This window comes from Cloeon dipterum, chromosome 2, assembly GCF_949628265.1.
Source record: "Cloeon dipterum chromosome 2, ieCloDipt1.1, whole genome shotgun sequence".
NCBI classification, from domain to species: Eukaryota; Metazoa; Arthropoda; class Insecta; order Ephemeroptera; family Baetidae; genus Cloeon; species Cloeon dipterum.
Window position 1 is genome coordinate 7,921,658 of NC_088787.1, and position 23,767 is coordinate 7,945,424.

The 23,767-nt window shown below is 40.0% G+C and overlaps 5 protein-coding genes across 5 annotated transcripts; 2 read left to right on the forward strand and 3 right to left on the reverse strand.

The window, feature by feature from the left end:
* The first annotated feature begins 5,106 nt into the window (after window positions 1-5,106).
* Window positions 5,107-7,305, forward strand: LOC135935680 (DNA polymerase beta-like). The gene is made up of 6 exons (XM_065478186.1): window positions 5,107-5,420; window positions 5,609-5,808; window positions 5,863-6,032; window positions 6,248-6,539; window positions 6,713-6,923; window positions 6,980-7,305. Exons 1-6 carry the CDS (start codon window positions 5,303-5,305, stop codon window positions 7,072-7,074), a joined length of 1,086 nt encoding a protein of 361 aa, XP_065334258.1. The 5' UTR covers window positions 5,107-5,302; the 3' UTR covers window positions 7,075-7,305.
* Window positions 7,306-7,478: 173 nt separating this feature from the next.
* On the reverse strand, window positions 7,479-10,481 carry Fitm (acyl-coenzyme A diphosphatase Fitm). Its single transcript, XM_065478183.1, has 6 exons — window positions 10,341-10,481; window positions 10,011-10,284; window positions 9,487-9,782; window positions 9,174-9,349; window positions 8,249-8,535; window positions 7,479-7,904 (listed from the first exon to the last, which is right to left on the reverse strand). The coding sequence occupies exons 2-6, from the start codon at window positions 10,274-10,276 to the stop codon at window positions 7,757-7,759; spliced, it is 1,173 nt and encodes a 390-aa protein (XP_065334255.1). The 5' UTR covers window positions 10,277-10,284; window positions 10,341-10,481; the 3' UTR covers window positions 7,479-7,756.
* A 144-nt stretch (window positions 10,482-10,625) lies between these two features.
* LOC135935679 (protein FAM185A-like) lies at window positions 10,626-13,079 on the forward strand. The gene is made up of 5 exons (XM_065478185.1): window positions 10,626-10,803; window positions 11,214-11,627; window positions 12,027-12,229; window positions 12,285-12,468; window positions 12,661-13,079. Exons 2-5 carry the CDS (start codon window positions 11,252-11,254, stop codon window positions 12,999-13,001), a joined length of 1,104 nt encoding a protein of 367 aa, XP_065334257.1. The 5' UTR covers window positions 10,626-10,803; window positions 11,214-11,251; the 3' UTR covers window positions 13,002-13,079.
* A 443-nt stretch (window positions 13,080-13,522) lies between these two features.
* On the reverse strand, window positions 13,523-16,253 carry LOC135935681 (N-acetyltransferase family 8 member 3-like). Its single transcript, XM_065478187.1, has 3 exons — window positions 15,878-16,253; window positions 15,005-15,351; window positions 13,523-14,950 (listed from the first exon to the last, which is right to left on the reverse strand). Exons 1-3 carry the CDS (start codon window positions 16,067-16,069, stop codon window positions 14,713-14,715), a joined length of 777 nt encoding a protein of 258 aa, XP_065334259.1. The 5' UTR covers window positions 16,070-16,253; the 3' UTR covers window positions 13,523-14,712.
* Window positions 16,254-16,801: 548 nt separating this feature from the next.
* On the reverse strand, window positions 16,802-23,462 carry LOC135936641 (organic cation transporter protein-like). Its single transcript, XM_065479523.1, has 9 exons — window positions 23,089-23,462; window positions 22,015-22,210; window positions 20,940-21,198; window positions 20,635-20,827; window positions 20,396-20,501; window positions 19,986-20,098; window positions 19,706-19,920; window positions 18,357-18,532; window positions 16,802-17,840 (listed from the first exon to the last, which is right to left on the reverse strand). Exons 1-9 carry the CDS (start codon window positions 23,346-23,348, stop codon window positions 17,394-17,396), a joined length of 1,965 nt encoding a protein of 654 aa, XP_065335595.1. The 5' UTR covers window positions 23,349-23,462; the 3' UTR covers window positions 16,802-17,393.
* Window positions 23,463-23,767: the final 305 nt, after the last annotated feature.

A 23,767-nucleotide genomic window follows, 5' to 3' on the forward strand; every position in this document is an offset into this window, starting at 1 on the left:
ATCATTGTTAGACAGCAGTTAAACGGCGGTGTATAATTTCTACTTTTCTATTTGATAAAATACAGAGAATTCAAAAATAATAACGTAATTAATACAGAGGAGATTAATTTGTCAATCAGTTATTTGCACTTTTCATAGTTTTTGCTAATTTTGGAGAAACTGGACTATTTATTTGAGTTTAGAAGTTGCTGAGAGTATTTAGTCGCGCGTTCTTGCCAGGCCAGCAAGACGCAGATATTTTATTCTAAGGATTTCGGACTGCTCACAAGCAGTGAGGCAATTAATATTTCTAAAGTCTCATGATTATTCCAACTCGCTGCCGTGCATGAGCAGCCGAGTTGGTAATAATTATGACCGATTGTTGGCATTATTAATCAGCCTAGTTGAATAATATAGTTCAGTGGATCACATCACAGTTTAAGGAGAGTGAGTTTATTGTTAGAAGCATAATTAAAGAGAGCAAATATAATAACATAATAATAAGCAAGGCATAATCAGTAATATTGAGGAGAGGCTTTTGAGAATGGCTTGGCCCAGTAGCAGATACAGTGTTAAATAGAGAGGTGCATAGTAGTGCTTTGCGCGGGTCGCGGGTTTGAAGGTTGAACCCGCAAAACCCGCACCAAACCCGCGGGTGCGGGTCCAGATTTTGCAAATCCAATATGGCGTAGTGCGGGTTGACTCAGCAAACCCGCAACTTTTTTGTAATTCTAATAGCACCAACAACAGACCCTCCTGCCAGCACCAAAAACAGAAAAAAACGGCCCCTCCTGCTAGTACCAAAAAATGACCCCAATACACAAAAAAATGACCCCTCTGCACCAAAAAATGACATTTTTTTCCATAGGGAGGGGTCAATTTTTTCCCTAGGGAGGGGTCAATTTTTTCCCTAGGGAGGGGTCATTTTTTTCCATAGGAAGAGGTCAATTTTTTCCATAGGGAGGGGTCATTTTTACCATAGGGAGGGGTCATTTTTTTCCATAGGGAGGGGGCACTTTTTTCCAAAGGGAGGGGTCATTTTTTTCCATAGGGAGGGGTCAATTTTTTCCCTAGGGAGGGGTCAATTTTTTCCATAGGGAGGGGTCATTTTTTTCCATAGGGAAGGGTCATTTTTTCCATTGGGAGGGGTCATTTTTTTCCCTAGGGAGGGGTCATTTTTTTCCCTAGGGAGGGGTCATTTTTTCCCTAGGGAGGGGTCATTTTTTTCCATAGGGAGAGGTCAATTTTTTCCATAGGGAGGGGTCATTTTTACCATAGGGAGGGGTCATTTTTTTCCATAGGGAGGGGGCACTTTTTTCCAAAGGGAGGGGTCATTTTTTTCCATAGGGAGGGGTCAATTTTTTCCCTAGGGAGGGGTCAATTTTTTCCATAGGGAGGGGTCATTTTTTTCCATAGGGAAGGGTCATTTTTCCATAGGGAGGGGTCATTTTTTTTCCCTAGGGAGGGGTCATTTTTTTCCCTAGGGAGGGGTCATTTTTTCCCTAGGGAGGGGTCATTTTTTTCCATAGGGAGAGGTCAATTTTTTCCATAGGGAGGGGTCATTTTTACCATAGGGAGGGGTCATTTTTTTCCATAGGGAGGGGGCACTTTTTTCCAAAGGGAGGGGTCATTTTTTTCCATAGGGAGGGGTCAATTTTTTCCCTAGGGAGGGGTCAATTTTTTCCATAGGGAGGGGTCATTTTTTTCCATAGGGAAGGGTCATTTTTTCCATAGGGAGGGGTCAATTTTTTCCATAGGGAGGGGTCATTTTTTTCCATAGGGAAGGGTCATTTTTTCCATAGGGAGGGGTCATTTTTTTTCCCTAGGGAGGGGTCATTTTTTTCCCTAGGGAGGGGTCATTTTTTCCCTAGGGAGGGGTCATTTTTTTCCATAGGGAGAGGTCAATTTTTTCCATAGGGAGGGGTCATTTTTACCATAGGGAGGGGTCATTTTTTTCCATAGGGAGGGGGCACTTTTTTCCAAAGGGAGGGGTCATTTTTTTCCATAGGGAGGGGTCAATTTTTTCCCTAGGGAGGGGTCAATTTTTTCCATAGGGAGGGGTCATTTTTTTCCATAGGGAAGGGTCATTTTTTCCATAGGGAGGGGTAATTTTTTTCCCTAGGGAGGGGTCATTTTTTTCCCTAGGGAGGGGTCATTTTTTTCCATAGGGAGGGGTCATTTTTTTCCATAGGGAGAGGTCAATTTTTTCCATAGGAAGGGGTCATTTTTTCCATAGGGAGGGGTCATTTTGCTGAAAAAAGTGACCCCTATGCACCAAAAAAATGACTTCTCTGCACTAAAAAATGACCCCACTGCACCAAAAAATGACCCCTATACTCCAAAAAGTGACCCCTATACACCAAAAAGTGACCCCTCTGCCTGCACCAAAGTGACCCCTCTACTTGCCTTCAAGCCGTGTTTAATTTAACGTAAAATTTGGCAAAATCTGAAATTTAATTTTCCGTGGTCTTGATTTCATTACTACACATTTTAAAGATAAACTGACCCGCAAAACCCGCACCAAACCCGCGGGTACGGGTCCTGATTTTGCAAATCCAATATGGCGGATTGCGGGTGCGGGTTGGCGCTAGGTTGGCGTAGTGCGGTTTGGGGCGGGTTCAAATTTTGAAAAAAGACATGGGTGTGGTTTGGGTGCGTTACGAAATAAGCGGGTTCGGTGCGGGTTTGGGTTGAAAATTTGTGCCCGCGCAATGCACTAGTGCATAGTGGGTGAGCTCGGCGTCAGCGAGTGCTCGGCGGAGACCAATAAAGAAGCCGCTCCATTTCTGCTAGCTGTAAGCTAACAATAATGGGTTATGGAGGGCACTAATCACTAATGTTTAGCTGTGTTGCAGATATTCTCAACAGTTGATGTCGCAGAAGTGTAAGATAAATTTTTATTTATTTATTTATCTCTAGGATACCCAAGAGCCGATTGCCGAACCCTTTTTGTCAGCTGATTGCGGGACGCCGAATTCAGTCTTGTCCGAGCTACGCAGAACTTAAACGATAAGTACCCATTTTAATAGCTAGCGAAGCTGGCTCATAATTAGCGTTTTTCAAATTTTCATCAAAGTCTGCATGTTTTGTTGATGCTGGAAATTTTCGAAGTCCGAGCAGAACGAAAAGTGGAGCTTATTCCTTTTCTCGTGCGACTGATATGGTTGTGCAAAACTGACAATCGATTATTTATTTTCTGGGAGCTTTATGATGTCCGGACTATCAAATGAGTGCGAATCATCAATTTTAGAGCATTTTGACAGAGTTTTAAGACTGATGTATTTTCATCCAGACCGACTATTTTCTGATTAGCTTAAAAATAGGGAGCGATATTTAACTGAAATAAAAAAAAAATGGTATTTTCCCCTTATCTATTATCGAAATCAGCCCAATCCACGAAGGTGCAACAGTGTTTCTAGCAGCAATGAGGTATACAAATTGATTTTTTTACCGTATTGTTTCTTTGTAATAGTTAAGCGAGATTCCAAGATAATTCTAACCTATTTTCGGAGTCATCATGCAGAATAAGCCTGGAGGCTCCCTTTTCACGGGAATATTTTAACTCGTTTTATTCCTAGGAGCTGATAAGAAAAACGAGTTTAAAGTTTTCCATTAATTTACGAGACATTAATATTTGCTTTGAGGCTTTGAGATATACACATTTTGTTGCAATTTTGATGAGAGTCTAAACAATGTTAGAACATATAATATAGTTCAAATTTATGCAAGACGTGTCCACATATACGCAATAAACTTTTGACTACATAAATTATGAATGAAATATTTATTAGACACCACGGGTGTACAACAACAGTCATATACAATAATTAAATCACAGGTTGACAGGTTCATTGCTAGTTTTTGCTTTGGCGGCTTGGCACAGTGTCAAAAGTGTTCTTATCACATTCGAGAAAATGGTAGAAACTGATTGTTTTATCACAGAATTAGCACTCGCAGTTCTCACTCACGCAGGAGTGATAGGTCAATTTTTTACAAATCAAATAGAGAAAACCGTGACATAAGCGCGTGTCTCGTGAACATGTGTCTGTTATTAAAAAGGGCTCCCTTCCCATTTTGGTTGACCATGGCGGGGGTGACGAAAAACCCCGGGTCGATTTCGGAGGCCTCAAAATCCTGGTTAGCCATGAACTTTTTTTAAATGAGTCAGTCTCCGGCATTGAAAATCTTGTTATCAACTCTTTTACAAAAAATTCAGTGTCTGTTAATTTATATGTCTACACTATATTATAGTGTACTATTTTACAAATTACAATGATTCCTCGTAAAATCGTTTGTAAAAGAGCGCATTTTTCTGAACGAAGACAATGTATAGCTTTTTAATCAGCATACACAGTTCAAATTCACTGGGGCGTATTAAAATTAAATTACATGCGAACAACATTAAACTTCACCTGCGCGTATCAATGCTGGTAATTATGTGTTGCATTAACATTTCAATATTTAAATTTGCTTTTTTGGGGTCTAAAATAATTGTGACTTAATTTCCTTAATTTCATTTGACACCGCATAATTATTGTTTTCCAACTTCAAATTTGGACAAAAATTCTTTGAAGCCGCTTAAATTAGCGAGAGCGACTTATATCCGAATTACAGAATTGTGTTTTAAGTTTGCGTTCCAACTAACAATAAGTGCGTGTGCGTAGTGAGTGTCCTGACTGGTGGCTTTGCGAACACGCTGATGGGGCGTGGGCTGTGCAGTAGTCGAGAAACAGAAGGGCGACCGCGAGCTCTGGTCGGTGGCGTCCACTGTTATCAGCTAACACTCAGGCGCGTGTAGACGCGAGCTGATTGCGAGTAGAAGCTAGATGAAGTAGTACTAAACTTGATGTGTCTTGTTACATCATTGTGTGTAATCGCATAAAACTAAAAAACGCTTAAAACAAGCTTTTTATATAACCGGTTTTTATAAATGCATTTTATGCTTCGATTTGAGACTAATATAAAATTAGGATCAGATATGACCAAATATAAATTTTAAAATTGAAAATTTCAAATTTTTAACTTTTATTGCATATTTTTAAGATTGATTCATGAATGTGAAAAATATAGCCGTGTACCGGTTTGATGTTACATAATACCTCGTACTTGTAAACAATGAAAGCCACAGCTGGCTACAGCCGTACAGCCACATACTTAAGATTCCTCTCGTTTTGCGATATTTCTCAGCAATAATTTCCTTTTTTCTCAACCCCACTCTAGGTCCCTGCTGGTTTGTCCTCCGCAAAATAGACAAATTCAATGAATCTGCAGTATTAACCTCTATTAAAATTAATTCGGCCTGTAGTCGAATTCCCCTTTTCCAATGCTGAGTTTGCCGGCAAGAAGGATTGCAACTTGTTATCTCACACTGATTGGCGGCAAAATGAGTACATCAGCGGCAGCTAAAGATCTCAACAAGGATCTCTGCGGCATGTTGAAACGTAAAGTGAATTATTATTTCCTTAAGTTGGTGACAAAATTGGCGTCCATCCCCCGTGTCATTATTTTATGACTCGTTATTAATTCGAATTTTTCCTAAATTCAAAGAAAATTGAAGAGCGTTAAAATTATTTTAACCAGATTTTTATTAAGATGAATAGAAAATTTCATAAATTAAAAATTATTCCAGAACTAGCGGAATACGAGTTGGCAGTAAACAAAAACATGTACAAAAGTCGTGCCTACAAACAGGCGGCGGCCACCCTGGCTAAATTGGACTACAAAGTCTCCTCAGGAGAAGAGGCGAAAAAGCTGAAGGGCATCGGCGACAAGATCAGCAAGAAAATCGACGAGTTCCTTGCCACCGGCACTTTAAGAAAGCTCGACAATGTAAGCAAAAATAATTGTTACCCTGATAGAAAACTGATAAAATTAAATTTTCAGATTCATAAAGACGCCAACAGCGAAGCAATAATTCTGCTATCCAGAGTGCATGGAATTGGATCAGCGAAAGCTCGCGAGCTGGTCACTGATTTCGGAATTAATTCATTAGAGCAGCTCCGGCAGCGTCAGGACGAGCTCAACCTCAATCATCACCAATTAATTGGCATCAAGTGAGATAAAAAATATTATAATCAATGAAAATTAGGGAAAATCTAAGAAAACGATTTTATTTTTGAATTTTTCAAATGCAAAAGAAACATTTTGCTGAAACATAATTGTGTTGATTTTCTGATCAGCTGGTTTTAAAAATGTTATCGTTATTAAAATATTTCAAATTTAAAAAGAAAAATGCCAATTCATTTAGTTAATTAATTTTAATTTTCAGATACTTTGAGGATTTTGAGCAGCAAATTCCCCGAAAGGAGATCATAAAAGTGGAGAAAATAGTAAAAGATCACATTGCCAACTTCGACCCTGAGCTGCAAGTTACATTTTGTGGGAGCTACCGGCGCGAAAAACCTGAGAGCGGTGACATGGACATTTTAGTAACAAAGTCAAGCTATGTCTCCACGTGTGACAAAAAAGAAGGATCCACCATCCTCCGCAACTTTGTCAGCGAACTGGAAAAAATCCAATTGATCACCGGTACCATCTCCATTGGCGACGTCAAATTTATGGTAAGCGGCGAGGTCAATATTTTATTAAGTAGAAAACAACAGTTAATTAAAAAGGTTAAAAAGCTTTGAAATTCTGATTCTATTTGATATAATGAAAATTTGTTTCCATGTTTTTTAATTCTCTGATTATCTGAGTTTAAAAAAAAACTATTTATTATTCCATTGAATTCCAGGGTGTTAGTAACATAGGTAGAGTTAAAGGGCACGAGAAGAAAGACGCGTTGTACCGCCATGTGGACATCCGGGTTTGTCCCAGTGATCAGTACCATTGTCACATTCTGCACTTTACTGGCAGCAGCCTCTTCAACAAGAACATGCGCCAGCACGCCCTTTCGCAGGGCTACACCCTGAATGAGTACAGTCTCCGGCCTGTTGGAACTGCAGGTGATATTATTATTTTAGGAAATTTAAGTCCTTTACTCAAATTTGTTTACGATAAGGCACTGCTGGATCGCCGGTGATTATCAACACGGAAAGGGACATTTTTGAGTACATCGACTACCCTTACCGAGAACCAAAGGACAGGAATGATTAATGTGATTTGATAATTTTGTTTGTAGCAAAAACGTCTACTTAAAATTCTGTTTTTAAAAATAAATTAATTTAAATAAGTCTGTATCATAATAAACTAAATTAATCTTGCCAATATCTCAAATTATGCCATATTAGGTCCAACACCTAGAAGTCAGTGTGGCCCTTTTCACTGCACAATTTATTAAAAATGTTTTCCCCTCGACATTTAAAATAAAGCCAACTTTTAAGCTTATGTGGATTTGTCTAGTTCTTTTGTTTAACACCAGCAATTTTATTCCTTTAAAAATACTTTACTGCAAACCTCTGGTAATCAAACCAGCCCTGACATGAAAAGAGCAAAATTATTGAAGATAACTTTAACGACGCGCATTCATCGCATTTTTAGTAGGTATAGACACAAAACACTTTTTTATGAATGAGCAATTTTAATATCTCTCCTGATCAGAAGGTGTTATGAAATTAAATATACTAACAAACAAAATGATAAGATGAAACAAAGCTGAAACGCAAGTTTAACAATCCATAATAACACAATAAATTAAGTAGCTAAGCAACAGTTTTTGGTATAGGGTTTTCTTTCCTTTTAAAAAGGCACACAAATTTCAAATTTAACATTAAATTCTTCTAAATAGTCGTATAAAAATTTTACAGTCCAGATTTGAGTAATTTCACTGTGTTCTCAATTAGCTGTCGAAGAAGTCCTGGCGCCTCGGCAGCCACTTGGCGTTGATTTGTTCCTGCTCCTGCTCTTTGTTCTTGTTCAGCTCTTCGGGCGCTTTGGGTATCGGCATACCCATGAAAGTCGGTCCTTGACCAGGCAGTTTCGTGCCTCTGAAATTTTCATGGTGATTATATGAAATAAGCCCTGATCACATGATTTTCCTTTCTGCTTTAATTTTTAGAAATATTTTGACAAAATGGGATTTTTTATCAAAATAAATTTTGCTTGCTGTAATTTCCCATGAAAAATGGTTTATTGTCACCAAACGCCACTCCGTGAGTTCAAAGTCACTGAATTATTCAGAAATAAATTATTCACCACTTTTATTCAAACATTAACAACTGCAAGAAAATTATATAATATATTTTTAAAAAGGAAATTTTTTGCAATTGTACCAAAATGAATTTTCCCTCCTTGAGAGTTAGTTCTTGGCAGAAAAGAAAGAGAAAAACACCTGCTCATGGAGACCCTCTTGCCAAGCGGCGCCTCTTTGGCAGTTTTGCAGTCCTTGTAGTTGAAGAGAGCGCAGTCGCCGGGACGCATGCTGCCAGAGTACCAGCACTTGTAGGTGAGGAACCAGGTGAGCACCGCCACGCAGCCACCAAGGAACTTCTCCACCATCACGTGGTGGTAGAGAGCTGTGCCGAACAGCATCACGTCCCAGATGCACGTCAGCACGGCGATCGCCACGAACAGCCCTCGCACCGCCGATGAAAACTTATTGTATGAACTCTTCAAAACCTGCAGCAAAGGTTTAAATAATAATTAATTTGAAGAGGAATGATGGCAATATTTTAGTTTAAATTTTATTACATTAAAAGTTAACAATAACCAACCAATTTTTTCATACAATTCAGACCAAAAGTGCCCCAAAATCCAATTGTACCCAATTTTGAGCAAAGGCTTCTCGAGTCTCGAGTGAGGAAATTATGAGATAATAGTGAGCAGTTAAAAAATAGTACTTGTGGGACTTGAAAGTTATTTTTAAATTGCAGATTTTCGTAAGAGGTCTGTGTTTGGCCTCATTAAAATTCACCAGTTCATGGTACCGTCAAAAACTGCCTATTTTCTGAAAGCTGATTAAATTTCCAGTTTTTCTCAACTCTACTATTTTTGCACAAAATCCATCTGAAAATTTTAACTGGCCATTAGAGAACCTTTAAATTGTTTTCCATTCTTCTCAATTTAACCATTGTAGTTTGTAAATAAATATTTAATTTGATGCAGATTTAGTAATTCTGTTAATTTTGTAATAATAAATGAAGTAAAAACAAAAATATAAAAACTAACAAACTGTCAAAAATTTATAATAATGATCCTGGAGTGAGGAGTGAGCTATTTTCTTTAAAAATCTAGTGTTTCAACTCAAAAGGACAAACCGTCAGTTCGGCATCAGTGAGAGCTTGCAGGGGACGGGCGATGTTTGGATCGTTGTCGTTTTCGTTGCGGACAAACTCCTCATTTCTGATGAGGTCGTCTATCGAATCCCAGCCGATGATTGCCCTCGCTTCCTCGACCAGTACCAAAGACGAGTAGACCAAAATGAAGGCGTGTCCTTAAAATGAAATGTTTTTCTTTGTCAAACTTCAACAAACTTGATTATTTAAAATAAAGAAACCGATAATTTTAAGTGGAATCTTTGTAACCTTCAAAGTTTGGAATCTAGTTGTAACCAAACATAAATTTCCTCACCTGATATGTCGAGTCCGTGCCAGAAAAAGCCACCTTCGAGGCATTTCCTCTTAGTTTCGAAAGCTTCCGGCTTGTTAACGTAGCACTTTCCGTAATTGGTTTCGATGTAGGTGAAAAGGTTGGTCCAGCAGTACCAGCTGATCGTGGCCACCAGGATGCGAGTCAGCTGCTTGAGAACGCGCTGCCTCCTGCCGCAGCACACCGTGAACGAGGTCAGCGCGACGAAGGGCACGCTTAGGAAGAGCGTCCAGCCCCAGCCAAGCTTCACAAAGTACTGGTTTAAAATGTGGTCGGACCTGAAATTTGATTCGTAGAGGAATTAAATTAATAAAAACATATTATAGGTTTTATAAGGAAATATTTTTCTTGACAATTAGAAGGGTAGCGAAAATTTGCTGCTTTACAGATTTTAATAAATTTCATAATTATTTTTAAAGTTTTAGTGGCAAAATTAATTCCATGGAAAATAGGAAGCTAAAAAATCCAGTGTGATATCCCAAGGTGTCTTAAATTTCGTTTTACACCTGCTGAGGAAAGTCTTAGGTATGGGCAGCACGTCCGCGATGAAGGAGACGATGAAGAGGACGCCCGCGTAGAAGGACACGCGCCACTTGGGGTCCACGAAGAGGATCTTGCGGCAAACGTGCATGACTAACACGACCAGGACGGATGACACGGAGGACTTGTCGGGCAGGGGCCGTCGCCCCGCGGCCGTCTCTTTCGTGGCCTCCGATGCCGTCGGTCGGAAGTTCATGGTGTTGCCAGTATTAGGCTTCCTTTTGCTTGCCATTTTTCGTGCTGGGGACGGAATTCAGTAAGAGTTAAAAGAGAGAGAACCGAATTGTCCAACTTACGAGGTCAAGGCGAAGGCATGACTCGGAAAAATAAAGAAAAAATGAAAACACACGGCTCCACGGGGAAAGCAGGATGATTGTTGCTTCAAATAGTTCACACTTTCGCCACTGTCGCACTGCCGTCACCAGCTGGAGCCAGGAATTTAAATTTTCTTGTAAAGCCCGGATGGGACCAGCTCATGCGCCATGGTAGTTTTGTCACTCCCACAAGTCTGGGGCTTAAAATTAAAAGCAACATGGCGTATTCACCGGTCCTGATTTTACTGCATGCGCCACTGATTGATTCAAGTCCAGTCGTCAAAGAAAAAAGAAAACAAACCAAATTCGCCCGTGGCGCTACTCATAAGATATTATTTTACATTTTATTGACGGTTTGCTGTTTACAATTTGGTTGAAAGTCTATGACATTGCTATAAAGCTGATGGTCCAGGAAAAACGCAGCTGTTAAGATGTTCTAAAATTGGTAAACAGCCTAATTTTTGTTACAATTTAGCATTATTACAATGCCTTTCTAAAGAATTAGGTGATGAAATTGTTCAGAACGTTAGGTTTCTTGTTTTTATTAAAATATAAAGGTTAATAGGTCTAGAAATAAGTTTTTTCACATCTCATTAACAACTGTTGTTGATGGAAAAAATAATCTAGAAATGGTCCTGACACAATAAGTGACCACCTACTTATTTTGACTGAAAGTGGCCATCTGTTCAGATCTGTCCATGTTTATGGACCAAACCTTTTTTGGATATATATAGATTTTATTTTACCAAATAAATGGCTACCTATTGAAACAAGACCAGCGTCACCCCAGACCCTTCATTTAATTTTTATTGCATATTACATTCGTCTTTAATTCTATATCACCATTATTTCCAGATTTCTTCCCAAGTAATACCTTCAAATCTGCACAAAAAATGCTGCCAAGAGTTTTAATTCGGACGCTGAGTCTGCGTGCCGCGAGCGAAGGATTAAAACAACGCTTTTGGTCCTCGACGGCGGTTCTGGGCTCGGCAAAGAACTGGAAGGTTGTAGAAAAAGTTGCCGACCGACAGGTGCCGCCCCTTTCCAACGTGACCATCAACTCGTCCGACTGCCCCGTCGTCGTGTGTCCTGCTGACCCTCAACAGTATCCGGACAGTGACCGACTGCTCATCTACCTGTTGAAGGACCAGGAAAACGATGCCACAGACTTGCAGCTCGTGCAGGCCACCCCGAATTCTTTCAACATCGACGTTCACGGCAGCACCGAAGAGCAGAAGACCCTCGAGATCCACGTTCCTGTCCAGAGCAGTAGGTGTTTAGGATTTTGTTGATGGAAAACACTTAAACTTTGTTTAGACAGTTAGTTGGAGCCAATTTTGACTGTTTTTCCATCAATTTGGTGGATTTTCTTACCAAAAATCCTTATATAATTAATTTGCCTGTTAATTCAGGAAATTTTTAGAATTTATAGGTGATAAAAGGAACAAAAATGTATCATAAACTTGGAAATATTGGAATTTACGCAGACAAAAAATATTGCACTTTAAATTAGGTTTTTGAGATGGGGATTTAGACGGTTTAATTTGAAATTTAAATTAAAATTAGACGCAATGAAAAAAATTGTCGATTAGATCCTCTATTTTTTCCACCCCTAGTAATTGTTTTTTTGTTTTCCGTTTTGTTAATTTTTATTTTTAATTCTTGCAGATGTCAGTGCTTTTTGCAGTGGCGGTGGAGACGTTTCTGTAAAATATTTGCATTCCGACCGATTGGCTGTGGTCACCTCCTCAGGAAGCATTTCCACCAAGGACATCCGATGCAGCGAAATCGTCCTGGCCACTCAGGGCGGGTCCGTTGCTTGCACTGGCGTCCTTCAGGGAAAGATTAATATAAAAGCCATGTCTCAAGGGGTATGATTATAATAATTATTTTTTTCCTGATTTAATCAAAGCTTTAATTAAACAGACAATCAGCTGTCAGAGACTGCAAGGACCACTGGCAAACCTGGAAAGTGAACAAGGTGACGTTAGTATTGCATCTGACTACTGTGATAGGTCATCAGTAACAACACACTCAGGCAGCGTCAAGTTTGGCAGCTTGCACCGAAAGTGCAAGGTGGAAATTACGGGCAAAGCTGACTTAATTGCAGGTAAACTAATATTTTTCCTTCAAAAGTAGAGCCAACGCTGCAAAACTCACATTAAATTTTTAAAAAGGCTCTTTTGTTTCATTTTACACCACCAACTTATTAATTAGGCTGGAAAAATCAACTATTTTAGTTTCATTAATGCGACTACTCAGCAAAAAAATTAAACTTTCATTGTTATTTATTCTATTCTAGCTGGGCTTGATGGGCGCCTGCAGGCCGTGGTAAGAGAAGGAAACGCGGACGTGCAAGTAAGCAACCTGGTGGGCCACTCGAACATCGAGTTGGGCAAAGGCAACGTGAAACTGCGCCTCGGCGAAACGGACAACAACCTCATCCGGCTCAGCGCGGACCGGGTGAACATGTGTGGCGAGTTTGGAGCTGAAAACTCAAGCGAAAATGGGAAGAATCTCGTCCGGTTTGGCCGCAAAGGTGACGGCCAGGGCGATCTCAAGGTCAGCGTGCTCGAGGGCGAAATCTTGGTGGAAAAGTCGTCCTGGATCGCTAGTCTCAACTTGAATAAAAAATATAACTAACTGAATGACACTGGAATTAAATAACTTATCATACAGATGAGCCTCATGCACAAATAAAATCTATTGTTATCATGTGTATTATTATATGGCTTGTTTTTAGAAATATAAACCCTGAGGAGCGCTTACAAGCCAGTTTTGAAATTGCTAGGAATTTCTTTTTGTCACTGTGTCATTAAATAAATCTTGTTCAAGCAAAAATCGCACAAAAGCAAGATTACGCCGCAGTCAGACCCCTTAATTTAATATTTTTTATCAATCTTGCAAGCGCACGAAACAATACAAATTTTCATCTATCATTGCTTTTGAGTTACAGGCTAGACAATTATTATTTTTGAGAAAATTTAAAAACCAATTAGGCAAAAACAATTTTTGTTGATTGATTCCACAGTTCACCAGGATTTTATTATTTATCTTATGCAAAAAGTAATTTTAATTTCCGTCTGTATGCTGGGTTTCGGTATAAACTATAACCACGCGTAAATTTATTTTGAATAAGCGATATTTTTATTGAAACGCTCATATTATTAAATTGAGAATGGTTTTTATTGACGCTCAATGCATTTAATTATAAGAAAGTTACAACTCGCGAGCTAAACATTAATTTATTGCAAGTATTTTAATGTCAAAATATCACCTAAATATATTTTTGGCTCTTAAATGGACAAGATCTAAAATGACAGTTAAAATTTGCACGGCTGAAGAAATATTTCCTTTTGCATTTTCTTCTCGCACATTAAGATTAGGAAAGGAATAAAATACGTTACTCATTATTGTCACTATTTTTTGGGAACTTAAGTCATACAAATCTTACAAGTCTTTTTTTAATCATTGAGAATCTAGTTTATATGTATTTTATAACTGCCATTGAAATCGGCGAGGATCTAGAAGTTCCAAAAGTCATTAATATTCAAAGATAATTATTTCAAACGACATGAACTTGAAATATGAATAATAATATTTTTCGTAGGAATACGTTATAGGATTACAAAGGGAGGATAAACAACCTCTAGCTCTATCGGCCAATCTAGTTTCTTTCGCTGAGGATACAAATTGGAAGGAGTTTACGGGTTTGTACAGTATACGATCAAAATTTTGGGCCCTGCGGCTGTGTGGATCTCAGCCTTACAATATATATCATAAATCGCACACCTAAAATTATCCCGACTACAGGCGCGTGGTCGTCCAAATGCGGTATACAGCCTTCTTTATACTTTCACAACAATTGCGTAGGTAGTAACTTTGGGAAAGAACAGAGCTGCCGATACTGGAAGCTCGCGCTCGAAAATTGGTATACGTGATTTTCTTTTGGAATGAAGAAGAGCCGCGTATGTAAATAGTAGCGGTTTAATTTGAAGTATTTTAATATTAATAATTAATAAAAATGGAAAACCTACAATATGCTCAAATCTGAAGTGAAAATAATGATTTAAAAGTTACATAGTTATCGAATGGGAAATAAAAAATTATTTAAGATTGAAAATATGACAAAAATATCAATAAAATCAATTTTAAATCATTGAATTTCTAAAAAAGAGATCTAAATAGGCCAAAATTTAAAATATTCGAGCATGATTTAAAATTTCTGTAGTGATCATATCGTGAAAAGTGTCAAAAGACTGGATCAAATGGAGAGAGAGAGAGAGATTACGAGTTGCCAAAAGGGGCGAGAGTAAATGCTAAATGCAAGAGTGTGATGGGAAGACCTGCTGGATTAAAAATTCTTGACTTGGTTCGAGTGGAGCCGGCATTGCAGCTGGTACATGGTGACGGTGGCGAGCGGGCCGAACACCGGCTTGTGGTACATCTGCTTCAGGTCGAAGCCCTGCTTGAAGCACAGCTCGCGCGCCGTGTCCTGGCACTCTGACGTCACCAGCTCCACCTCGTCGTAGCCCTGGGTGCGGCAGAAGGACAGCGCCTCACTCAGCAACGCCGTGCCCACGCCTCTGTGCCTGGATTTCAATCAAATTTAAATTATTTTCCATAAATAAAACAAATGCCCCAACCTGTATTTGCTCCTGACGTTGAGCCGTTTGATCCAGGCGACCTTCTCCGGATTCAGGTTGTTTCTGGTAACGGCGACGGTGCCGACGACCGTGCGGCGGCAGTTGGTTAAGTCGAGGCCGCTACTCTTGAGCCCCATATCGCTGACCACGGCCAGTTTTCCCGTCACCTCCCTGGTGAAGAAGGGTTCGAACACCTCGGCCACCCAGAAGCCCGTGTTCTCCGAGCTCATGTAGGCCCTGGGCACGTTGCGCGCGTCCTGCTGCTGCTCCAGCGCCTTGAACACGTGCCCGCCCCACACGGCAAGGTATATGAACACGATCACGCCCGGAATCACGTACAGACACGCCTGGGAAGGAAATATTTTGTTAATTAGAATGCTGTTTGACACAAAAAATTCCAGAATTTTGAACTGCATATTTTCCATGAAAATTAAGATTAATTATTTAATTTGGAGAAAGAAAGGTTTCAATTTGAAAATTTATGAAAAATGCTCAACTTCGCCGTTAGTGTTTGGAGCTGTTAACAGGTGGCGCCACATTAAAAACAATTTTAAAACCCAAAAATAAAAATCGTTGCATATGTATTTCTCCAGCGATTTGCTAGACCGAATTTGGTTTTGAGCACTTGCAATTAAATATTAAATTTTAAAATCCAAAAATGATTGGCAGGATTTAAATTAAATCACCCATTGTCAAAAAATACAAAGTAAATTAACAGTGGCGCCATCTGTTGGAGGTTCCAAACACCAATTAAGCCAGTTTAAAATTATTTAATAAATAACTTTGACCGTTTCAATATATTTAATTTTCAATAAAAAGCAGGGAATATTAGGTTTTATAAAATTTAAAACAGAAAAATCCCGATTTTCGAACCGTGAGAGGGAGTCCCATGAAGATGAACATGACGGCCGAGGAGAGGACCATCAGCTGGAAGGTGACCTCCCTGATGAGGGCGTAGACGAAGGAGATGTTGACCGTGGACATGGCGCCCTCGTGAACGATCTCGGCGCAGGAGAGCTCGTCGCCGGGTTGGTAGTCGCGGACCAGCAAAACTCCGTTCGACATTTCGCCCAATTTTTCTTCTTTTCGTCCGTGGATTGAATTGAAGACTTCAATTTTCCGTGTTAAGTCGACGCGTTGGCTGTTTTTCCGTTTATACCGTCATGGGTGAGACACGTGCAAAACTCAACGTTGGATTGAAATAAACGAAAACGAAGGAAATAAAAAACGAGGATGATGTTGTTTCTGGCTGCTGCGGCAGGTGTGTTCTGTGTTGTGATTTATTCGGGGGCGTGGCACTAAAGCAGCGGAATGGTAATTGGCGCGAAATTGGTTCGGGAAATAACAGAGAGAGAGTCATTTCGTGCCTTCATACTGATTTTTGATAATTTGAAAGATGAAATTATCGATTCTGAAGTGCCCTCGCCAATATCAGCTGTTGAGATCTTTTGATTTGAGTTGTGAGCAGGGAGGGTTTAAAAATTCCGCGCCTGCAAAAGCCAGAAGTTTGCAACCCGCGCAATTCACATGCATTTAGTTGCATACTTTACATTTTTGGGAGCATGCCCTACTGTCACAGGACTTGTAATAATGATTGTTGATCTATAAATACTGTTCTCAAAAATAATATATAATTTTTCTTTCCAAAGAGTCTCCAAGTTTGACTTCTAAACTTTGCTCCATCTCAATTTAAATGAATACAAAGAATTCGCCGCTAATTTTCCTTAAAAAAAAGGCTTTTAAAGTGTTGTATAAGCAGAAATAATACTCATTAATTTTATTTCTATCAGTATTTTATTAAAAATGCAATAGTTATTTGCAGGGCCCTGCAAGTCAATATTTTTAATCAATCGTTGCGATTTAAATGCTCATCAAGCAATAGCATTCATAAACCTAATTCATTTAACAATCTACGCGTCTACAGAGAAACTATTAATTTGTACGCTTTGATGTACTTGCATCATTCGAGATTGGCGTAAAAGCTGCACCTGAAGTGCCCTTTCCAATCGCATTTCTGTGCAGGGGTATGTGTGCATGTGCGGTAACAAAAATTATTTTGTTCAAAAATAAATACGCAGCCGCGGACTAACGACGGCCAGAGACAAGACACAGGCGAGAAACTTACGCGATGACTAGAGCTTCAGAATGAGGCACAGAACCAGAAAAAATGGCTACAAGCAGGGTTTTTTCTCAGAATTAAACGTGCTAAAATCAAAATTTTATGTTTTAAACCAATTTTAAGACCGAAAATTAAAATTCAACTGCTATTCATTTAAATTTTTGATTAATTTGTTAATTTGATTTATAAAAAATAATAAAATAACCCTGCTTTGCAACCCTTTGGCCGAACTCTGGATGGAACTATGCTTTTTGAGAGTTTTTATGCAGTCTAGTAGCGCTGTTTCTCGACCTGGCCGAGCTCTGGCGGCGCGAGGAACTTGGTGGGGGCGGCGTGCTCGGGGGCGGCCTCGGCGTCCTTGGACATTCGCTGGGAGTTGCGGTGGCGCATCGACGCCCGCTGGATCATGCTGGAGCGGAATGCCTCGCCGCGGATGGACGCTCGCATCGAAGCTCGGTTCGACGCCCTGTCTGCGTCGGCCCTGTAGAAGGTGCTTCGGCCGACCACGGCCATCGTGTGCACCTCGTCCGAGTAAGTCTTGCCGCGGCCGCAGCACGGGAACTCGAGGAACTTCTGGTCCTTGCCGAAGTCCTCTCCGTCCTGCAGCGTCAGTGGCAGCTCGTGATTCAGCGTCTCGGGCAGGAAAAGCGCGAGGAAGCCGCCCACGATGGCCATGCCACCCAGCACAATGAACGGAAGCGACGGACTCACATTGCCCTGAAAAATAAATTCAAATTAGTTTTTTTAAATTAAATAAAAATTTATTAAATAATCCTTGAATAAGAATTGTGTATTTTAGTGTCTAGCAAATCACGCACAATCATGATTAATTTTTCTTTAAACTATGGTAATTGGAATTCGGTGAATTATCTTTTAATTTTTAACTCTATTCTAAATCAATTTTATCGGGTATTAATGAAGTTAGCAGAGGAATGAAGTAATTTTTTTTTAATTTCAAGAAAATGAAAGCCGTGTGTGCTTTTATTGAATTTACGATTTCATTGGATGATTTTTCAGCAATAAATTAAAAAAAATATGGATAAATAATTGCACCAGTTAAATAGTTTTTCTCTTCCCGCTTGGAAATTTTAACTTGGACCAATTTTTACCATTTTTTCTATTATCAACTGTTTATTTTGAACCAGAAATTAACCAAATGGACACTTATGGGTATAAAAAATTTCAAAAAAATTGATTTTAGAAAAAAACTGCAATTAATAACAATTTAATTACCAGGTACACGACGAACGGTGACGCGATGCTCGCCACGTAGCCCATAATGTGAATGAAGGCGACGCCCTGGGCCCTGACGACGGTCGGCAGCAACTCGGCGGCGTATTGAAGTCCAATATTGACGGAAATGTTGACACAGAAGCGGCCCATGATGGCCAATGCAGCTGAGGCGGCTCCTAAAAATTAAAAAATTGATTAAAACATGATAAAATTTTAATTTAAACATTTCCTCCACTTTTTGGCCGATTTCAAAATTTCTGGAAAATTTCTTAAATACGGAAATCCCATTTTTTTCTAAATCACTAATAGAACTGTGACCGGAATTCTCGTGAATCCGGTCACGTGATCAGTCATTAGTTGGCGCCAGCAGGACAATAGGGCGTTCACGCCGCCGAGGCGTGAAGCGCTGAAATAAAAGCAATAGCTCAAAAATAGTTGGCAGGGCATAAAACTGAACGAGCTGGCGAGAACATAAAAATTAATGAGTTAGCTAGAAGTGTATAAAAGAATCGCTTGTGTGTGGACCCGAGTTGGGTAATTAGAAAGGAATGGTTTGGGTTGAGAAATAAAAAAGAGCGTATTAGCATTATGTCTATGATTGAGAAAATGTGCTTGCAATAATAGAGGCGCAGAAGGAGAGAGAGAGGAAACGGGCGACGTGGAAAAAACAGAGACGAAAACAGGACAGTTCGGCTGGGTGCGGCCGAGGGTGCAGTTCGGTGCAGTGAAGTGCTCCGTTGTGAAGGACAGAAACTGTTGGTGTCCGGAGGCCGGGAGAAGTCATCATCTGGAGATCCGACAGGAAGTTCATCCCGCGGTTCTCTCTCTCTCTCTCTCTCTCTCTCTCGACGCGACCTCGAAGTGTAGTGTCATCATGTTTGCCAAAATAAAGAAGGTACGTGTTTGCCCCTAATGTCTGTCGTTTCCCTCCCTTACGCGGGTCTTCCCCTGCGAACTTGTTAGGGCATAGACTAAGGGTAGGTAGATTAGAATGATAGAGGGAAGGTTGCGGGGCGAAGGTGAATCGACCGAGTAGCGGAGCGTCCAGGCGCTGAAGACGAAGGCCGATGACGCCAGGAGGCATCCGCCCACTCAGCAGGAAGAAGGAATGCAGCAGAAGCACGGCGACCAGTGAGGCAGTAAGTAAAGGGCGATACAAATACACCTCACAAGAACTTAGTGATTTAAAAAAATTTGTACTTGTCATATTCTCAATAATTTTTTTCATTTCAATTTTAGCAAACTGATTTTTTGGGAAAATGCCAGAATAAATTACAATCACAAGTATTTTAAGCAATACGAAGTCAAAGAAATATTCCAAATGAGATTTCAATGTTTTTAATTGTTACCTGCTGGTGCCATGGTGGAGAGGAGGCTGAAAACGCCGCTGAAGGCGAGGGTGCCGCAGGCGAGCCAACGGCGGCCCCATCGGTCCAAGAACACGATCAGCAGAGTGTCGGCGGGGAACTCGGTGGAGCAGGCGATCGAGAAGGTGACGAACACATTGAGGCCGAGGGCACCGACGCTTCGCACGTGCCCGTCATACACCAGCGATGTGATCATCCTGCATCGGTCAGAATGCATGATTATTGTCTAGTGAATTGTCGGATAAAATTGTTTTTCTCTAACCAAATGGCAGTCAGCAGGAGAGTAATGCGGCGCAGTCGCGGAGTCCTGAACAGGTCCAGCACCGAGTAGCTCTTGTTCGCATCCTCCTCCTTCTGGGCTATCGCACAAGTCTCCTGAAAATTTTAATTTGAACGGTGAGAAACAGATTTATATTGCATATTAGTTAAAAAACCTGGTGGAATTTATTTAAATTTTTAAAACCTTAAAACATTTTGAGGATAACAGTTATTTTGCTGTAAAGTGTCACGAAAAGTAGGTCTAACGCATTAACTATAAATTAATTCCCATTTAAAAGAGTTGGCTAACATTTTTACTCCGTTTGCAATAAGTAAATTCAGTGAAAAAAGGCAAAAAATTATTTCGCTCATTGATGCTTTTCCAATCAAATCAATCAACTTTTAAGCACTTACTCTGAAGTCAGCGTAGAGTTGGGGATCGATTTTCTTCTTGTTGATACGCTCGAATTTTTTCAGGATGGTCACGGCACGGTCGATTTTTCCTTGCGACACCAACCACCTGAAATACACAAAATATAGCAATCGAATCTATTTTTTTATAAATGCTAATTCATGGAAAAACGTCAAACAGAGGAGGCAAGCAATTAGTAGAGATTTAATTGAATACTCTAAAATTATTTGGAAATATTCACCTTGCGCTCTCAGGCACAATCCAGGGCGTGAGCACCGCGAGCAAAAGAGGCATGGAGGTGGCGAGGCAGAAAAGCTTCCAGTCGCGGATGAAATAGGCCATCCAAGGCAACAGAACAGTAGCCAGTGTGGTGTAGATGGCGATGGACATGTTGGCCACGAACGTTCTCCAGCGCGGTCCTATATACTCCAAAACTACGAAAATAAAATTGAAAAAAAAAATATTATAAATAGAATAAATGCAATGCATTTTTTAAAGTTATAATTTGTCATTTTTTGGAGCCCTGAGTGAAGGTGGCGGACTCACCAAGGATGTACATCATGGTGAAGCAGTTGTCGTAGGACAAGCCGACAAGGAATCTGCAGAGGGCGAACTGCCAGAAGGTGGAGCTGAGCGGCGTGACTATGCCGACGGCGAAGCCGATCAAGTTGGTGGCGACCAGCACCGGGATTCGGCCGTATTTGTCGGCCATCCAGCCGAACAGCAGGCCGCCCACAATGGCACCCAAGAAGAAAATGGCCTGAGCCCAGGCCACCAGGCTGTCGTTGTCGCAAACCCAGTTCAACTAAAATAACAATTCAATATGATTTTTATAATTTAATTAATTTATCAATGCATTAAATTAATTAAAATTATTTTAAATATAGGAAATGGAAGAGGAAACAACTCGTTTTAAACAATTATAACAAAATATAGAGTTATCTGAATTTAAAAAAAGGGAAAATATAATTTTAAAAAGTATCTCTTTTAATTACAGCGCTCTCTGTAATAAGCTCAAAATCAACAATAAAATCGATAAATCAATTTTACGTGTACGAAGCTTGAAGTTTAAAAATTATATGACGCTTTAAAACAGTCTTAAAACTTTTTATGTAGAACACTTTTGACACTTCAAGATGGTTTAAATACAACATAAACAGCAAACAATTGGAAGATTTCTGCTTATACGATGTTAAAAAATCAACAAATAAAATTTTACTGATGCTCCAGCCCTCATAAAATTCTGATTTTTTTCATCCGATAGAGAAAAACAACCCGCTTTCTTTCTAAATTAAGCACCTGCGTCAGCAAGGAAATAAGACTGAGGTTAGATGATACAGCTGCAATTTAACAACAGAAAAGTGCTTCTCTCCCGTTGTTGAGGAAAATGTGCAGACGCTCGAGCAGGCAAAGTGCGTCATCAGACGGTAATTCCACGCTCATGCAGACGCATCGACAGAGAATCCCATACCTCCAAGAAAATTAAAACCGGAATTCTTCCTTGTTTGCCCAAAAAGTTGGTTTTAATTCCTCGAGCCGGTTGCAGGTTCGTTAATAAAATAAAGAACTTGGAAACAATGTGACGAGACGCGAGGAGTTCATTGAAAGAAAATTATCGTACCTCAGAGGTGACCGTGGAGTAGGGGATTTCGGTGTAGTTGTACTCCCATCCGTTGCGGCAGTTGACCACAGGCCACGATGGATTGGCCTGGATTAGGCCCTGCTCGAGGCGCACTTTCGTGAAGTTCACGTTGTACATTCGGCACATGTCGTAGCCCGTCGTCGAGTTTGGGTTGACAGGAATCGCAAGACGTATTCTGGAAGAAATTAAATTTAAGCAATTTTACATCTTGAATAGTGAATATTAGTGCACGCAGTGCAAGTATCTGAACAAAGTGAGCGACTATTTTCATTAGCTTTTTTAAATATACGATATTACGCGATAATGATTATCGGCAGTGTCCAAATCCATTTGCTGCATGTCTCGATCTTAATTATATTTATAGTTTATTTACTATCTCAATTTTTTACACAGTGGGGAAATGTTAAACTTTATAAATTGACTCTGGTTGCTGTATAAATTCACGAGAAAATCCAATCTTCGGCGCAAAATGGTTTTAAATTAGCGAGCAGTTTACTTTCTGAAAAAAATACATATATATTTTGCTGAAAACAGAGTTTTCTTCTCAAAGTCACACATCATTCGATAGATTTCGTCGATTAGAACCACAATTAAATAATATAGCGTAGTCTTTGCGGTACAAAATTTTTGAAATGAATTGGGAAGATCTGGAATCTGGCCAAAATTTCGTAATAGGATTTATTACGAAATTTTTCAATTAATGAAATTATAATTATTTCACTTGCTCCCGATTCCTCTCGAAGCGATCTTTCCAAATGGTGTACGAATTATGAGGTAAATTTTCAATTTGGTGAGTTAAATCAAGATTTTAAACAAGGACACAATACTCACCACTTGATTTAAACTTATTAACCACCTTTTTCTTAAAATTATTGTTTTGATTTTTTTGGTGCTCATTTTGATTTATTTCATCTGAATTGTAAAAATGCTCTAGATACATTTTTTCCGTTCAATTCTTCAAAACGTGCAGATTTAACCTACGCCAAAACTATATTCAACGATTTGAACAATCCCAACTAAATTAAAGGACAGAAATTAAGTTTTTGCACATACCTTTCTTCAGGGGTGAGGAATTCCAATTCGGGTATGTGGCACCAGTGGTCGGGTGTGAGCGTGATGAAAATCTGGCTGAAGTAGACGAACGCGACGAAAAACATGAAGGGTGCGAGCAGCAGGAAGAGCAGCTTCTGATAGCGTCCGAACTCGCCCAGGTGGGGCAGCAAATCGTCGAATTCGACGGTGTTGGATGCTTGTGCCACCGCCGATGCCGCCCCCGCCTCGCCCTTAGCGGCGTTTTTCTGCTCTGTGGCCATCTTCGTTAGCGGTCGGAAAAACGAACCACAGAATCAGAGACTGCGGGAGAGAAGAGTGCTGGTGGTATTTCTCTGGGCGGACGGAACGCTGACACTCGAGCCGCGAACCCTCCGGCCGCCGCTTAAATATCTCGGAAGGAATCGGCGGTGGGGGCACGCACGCCGCCCACGGTTCGCCAAAAACCCGCTGTTTTCCGGCAAAAAAACCCACTGCATTGCAAAAAAATGTTTTTTGCGGGTTTTTCTGTAACTTTCCGAAACCCATGCATTCTCATGATAAAATGACCAAAATTAGGAATTTTAAAAAATCCGTATTAAAGCCACTAGTTTCATCAAAAGACCGAAAACTTTAACTCTCAACGTAATTTTCCTTAATTTCTGAGGTTTTAGAGCGAAATCTGACTATTTTCGGGTTAAAT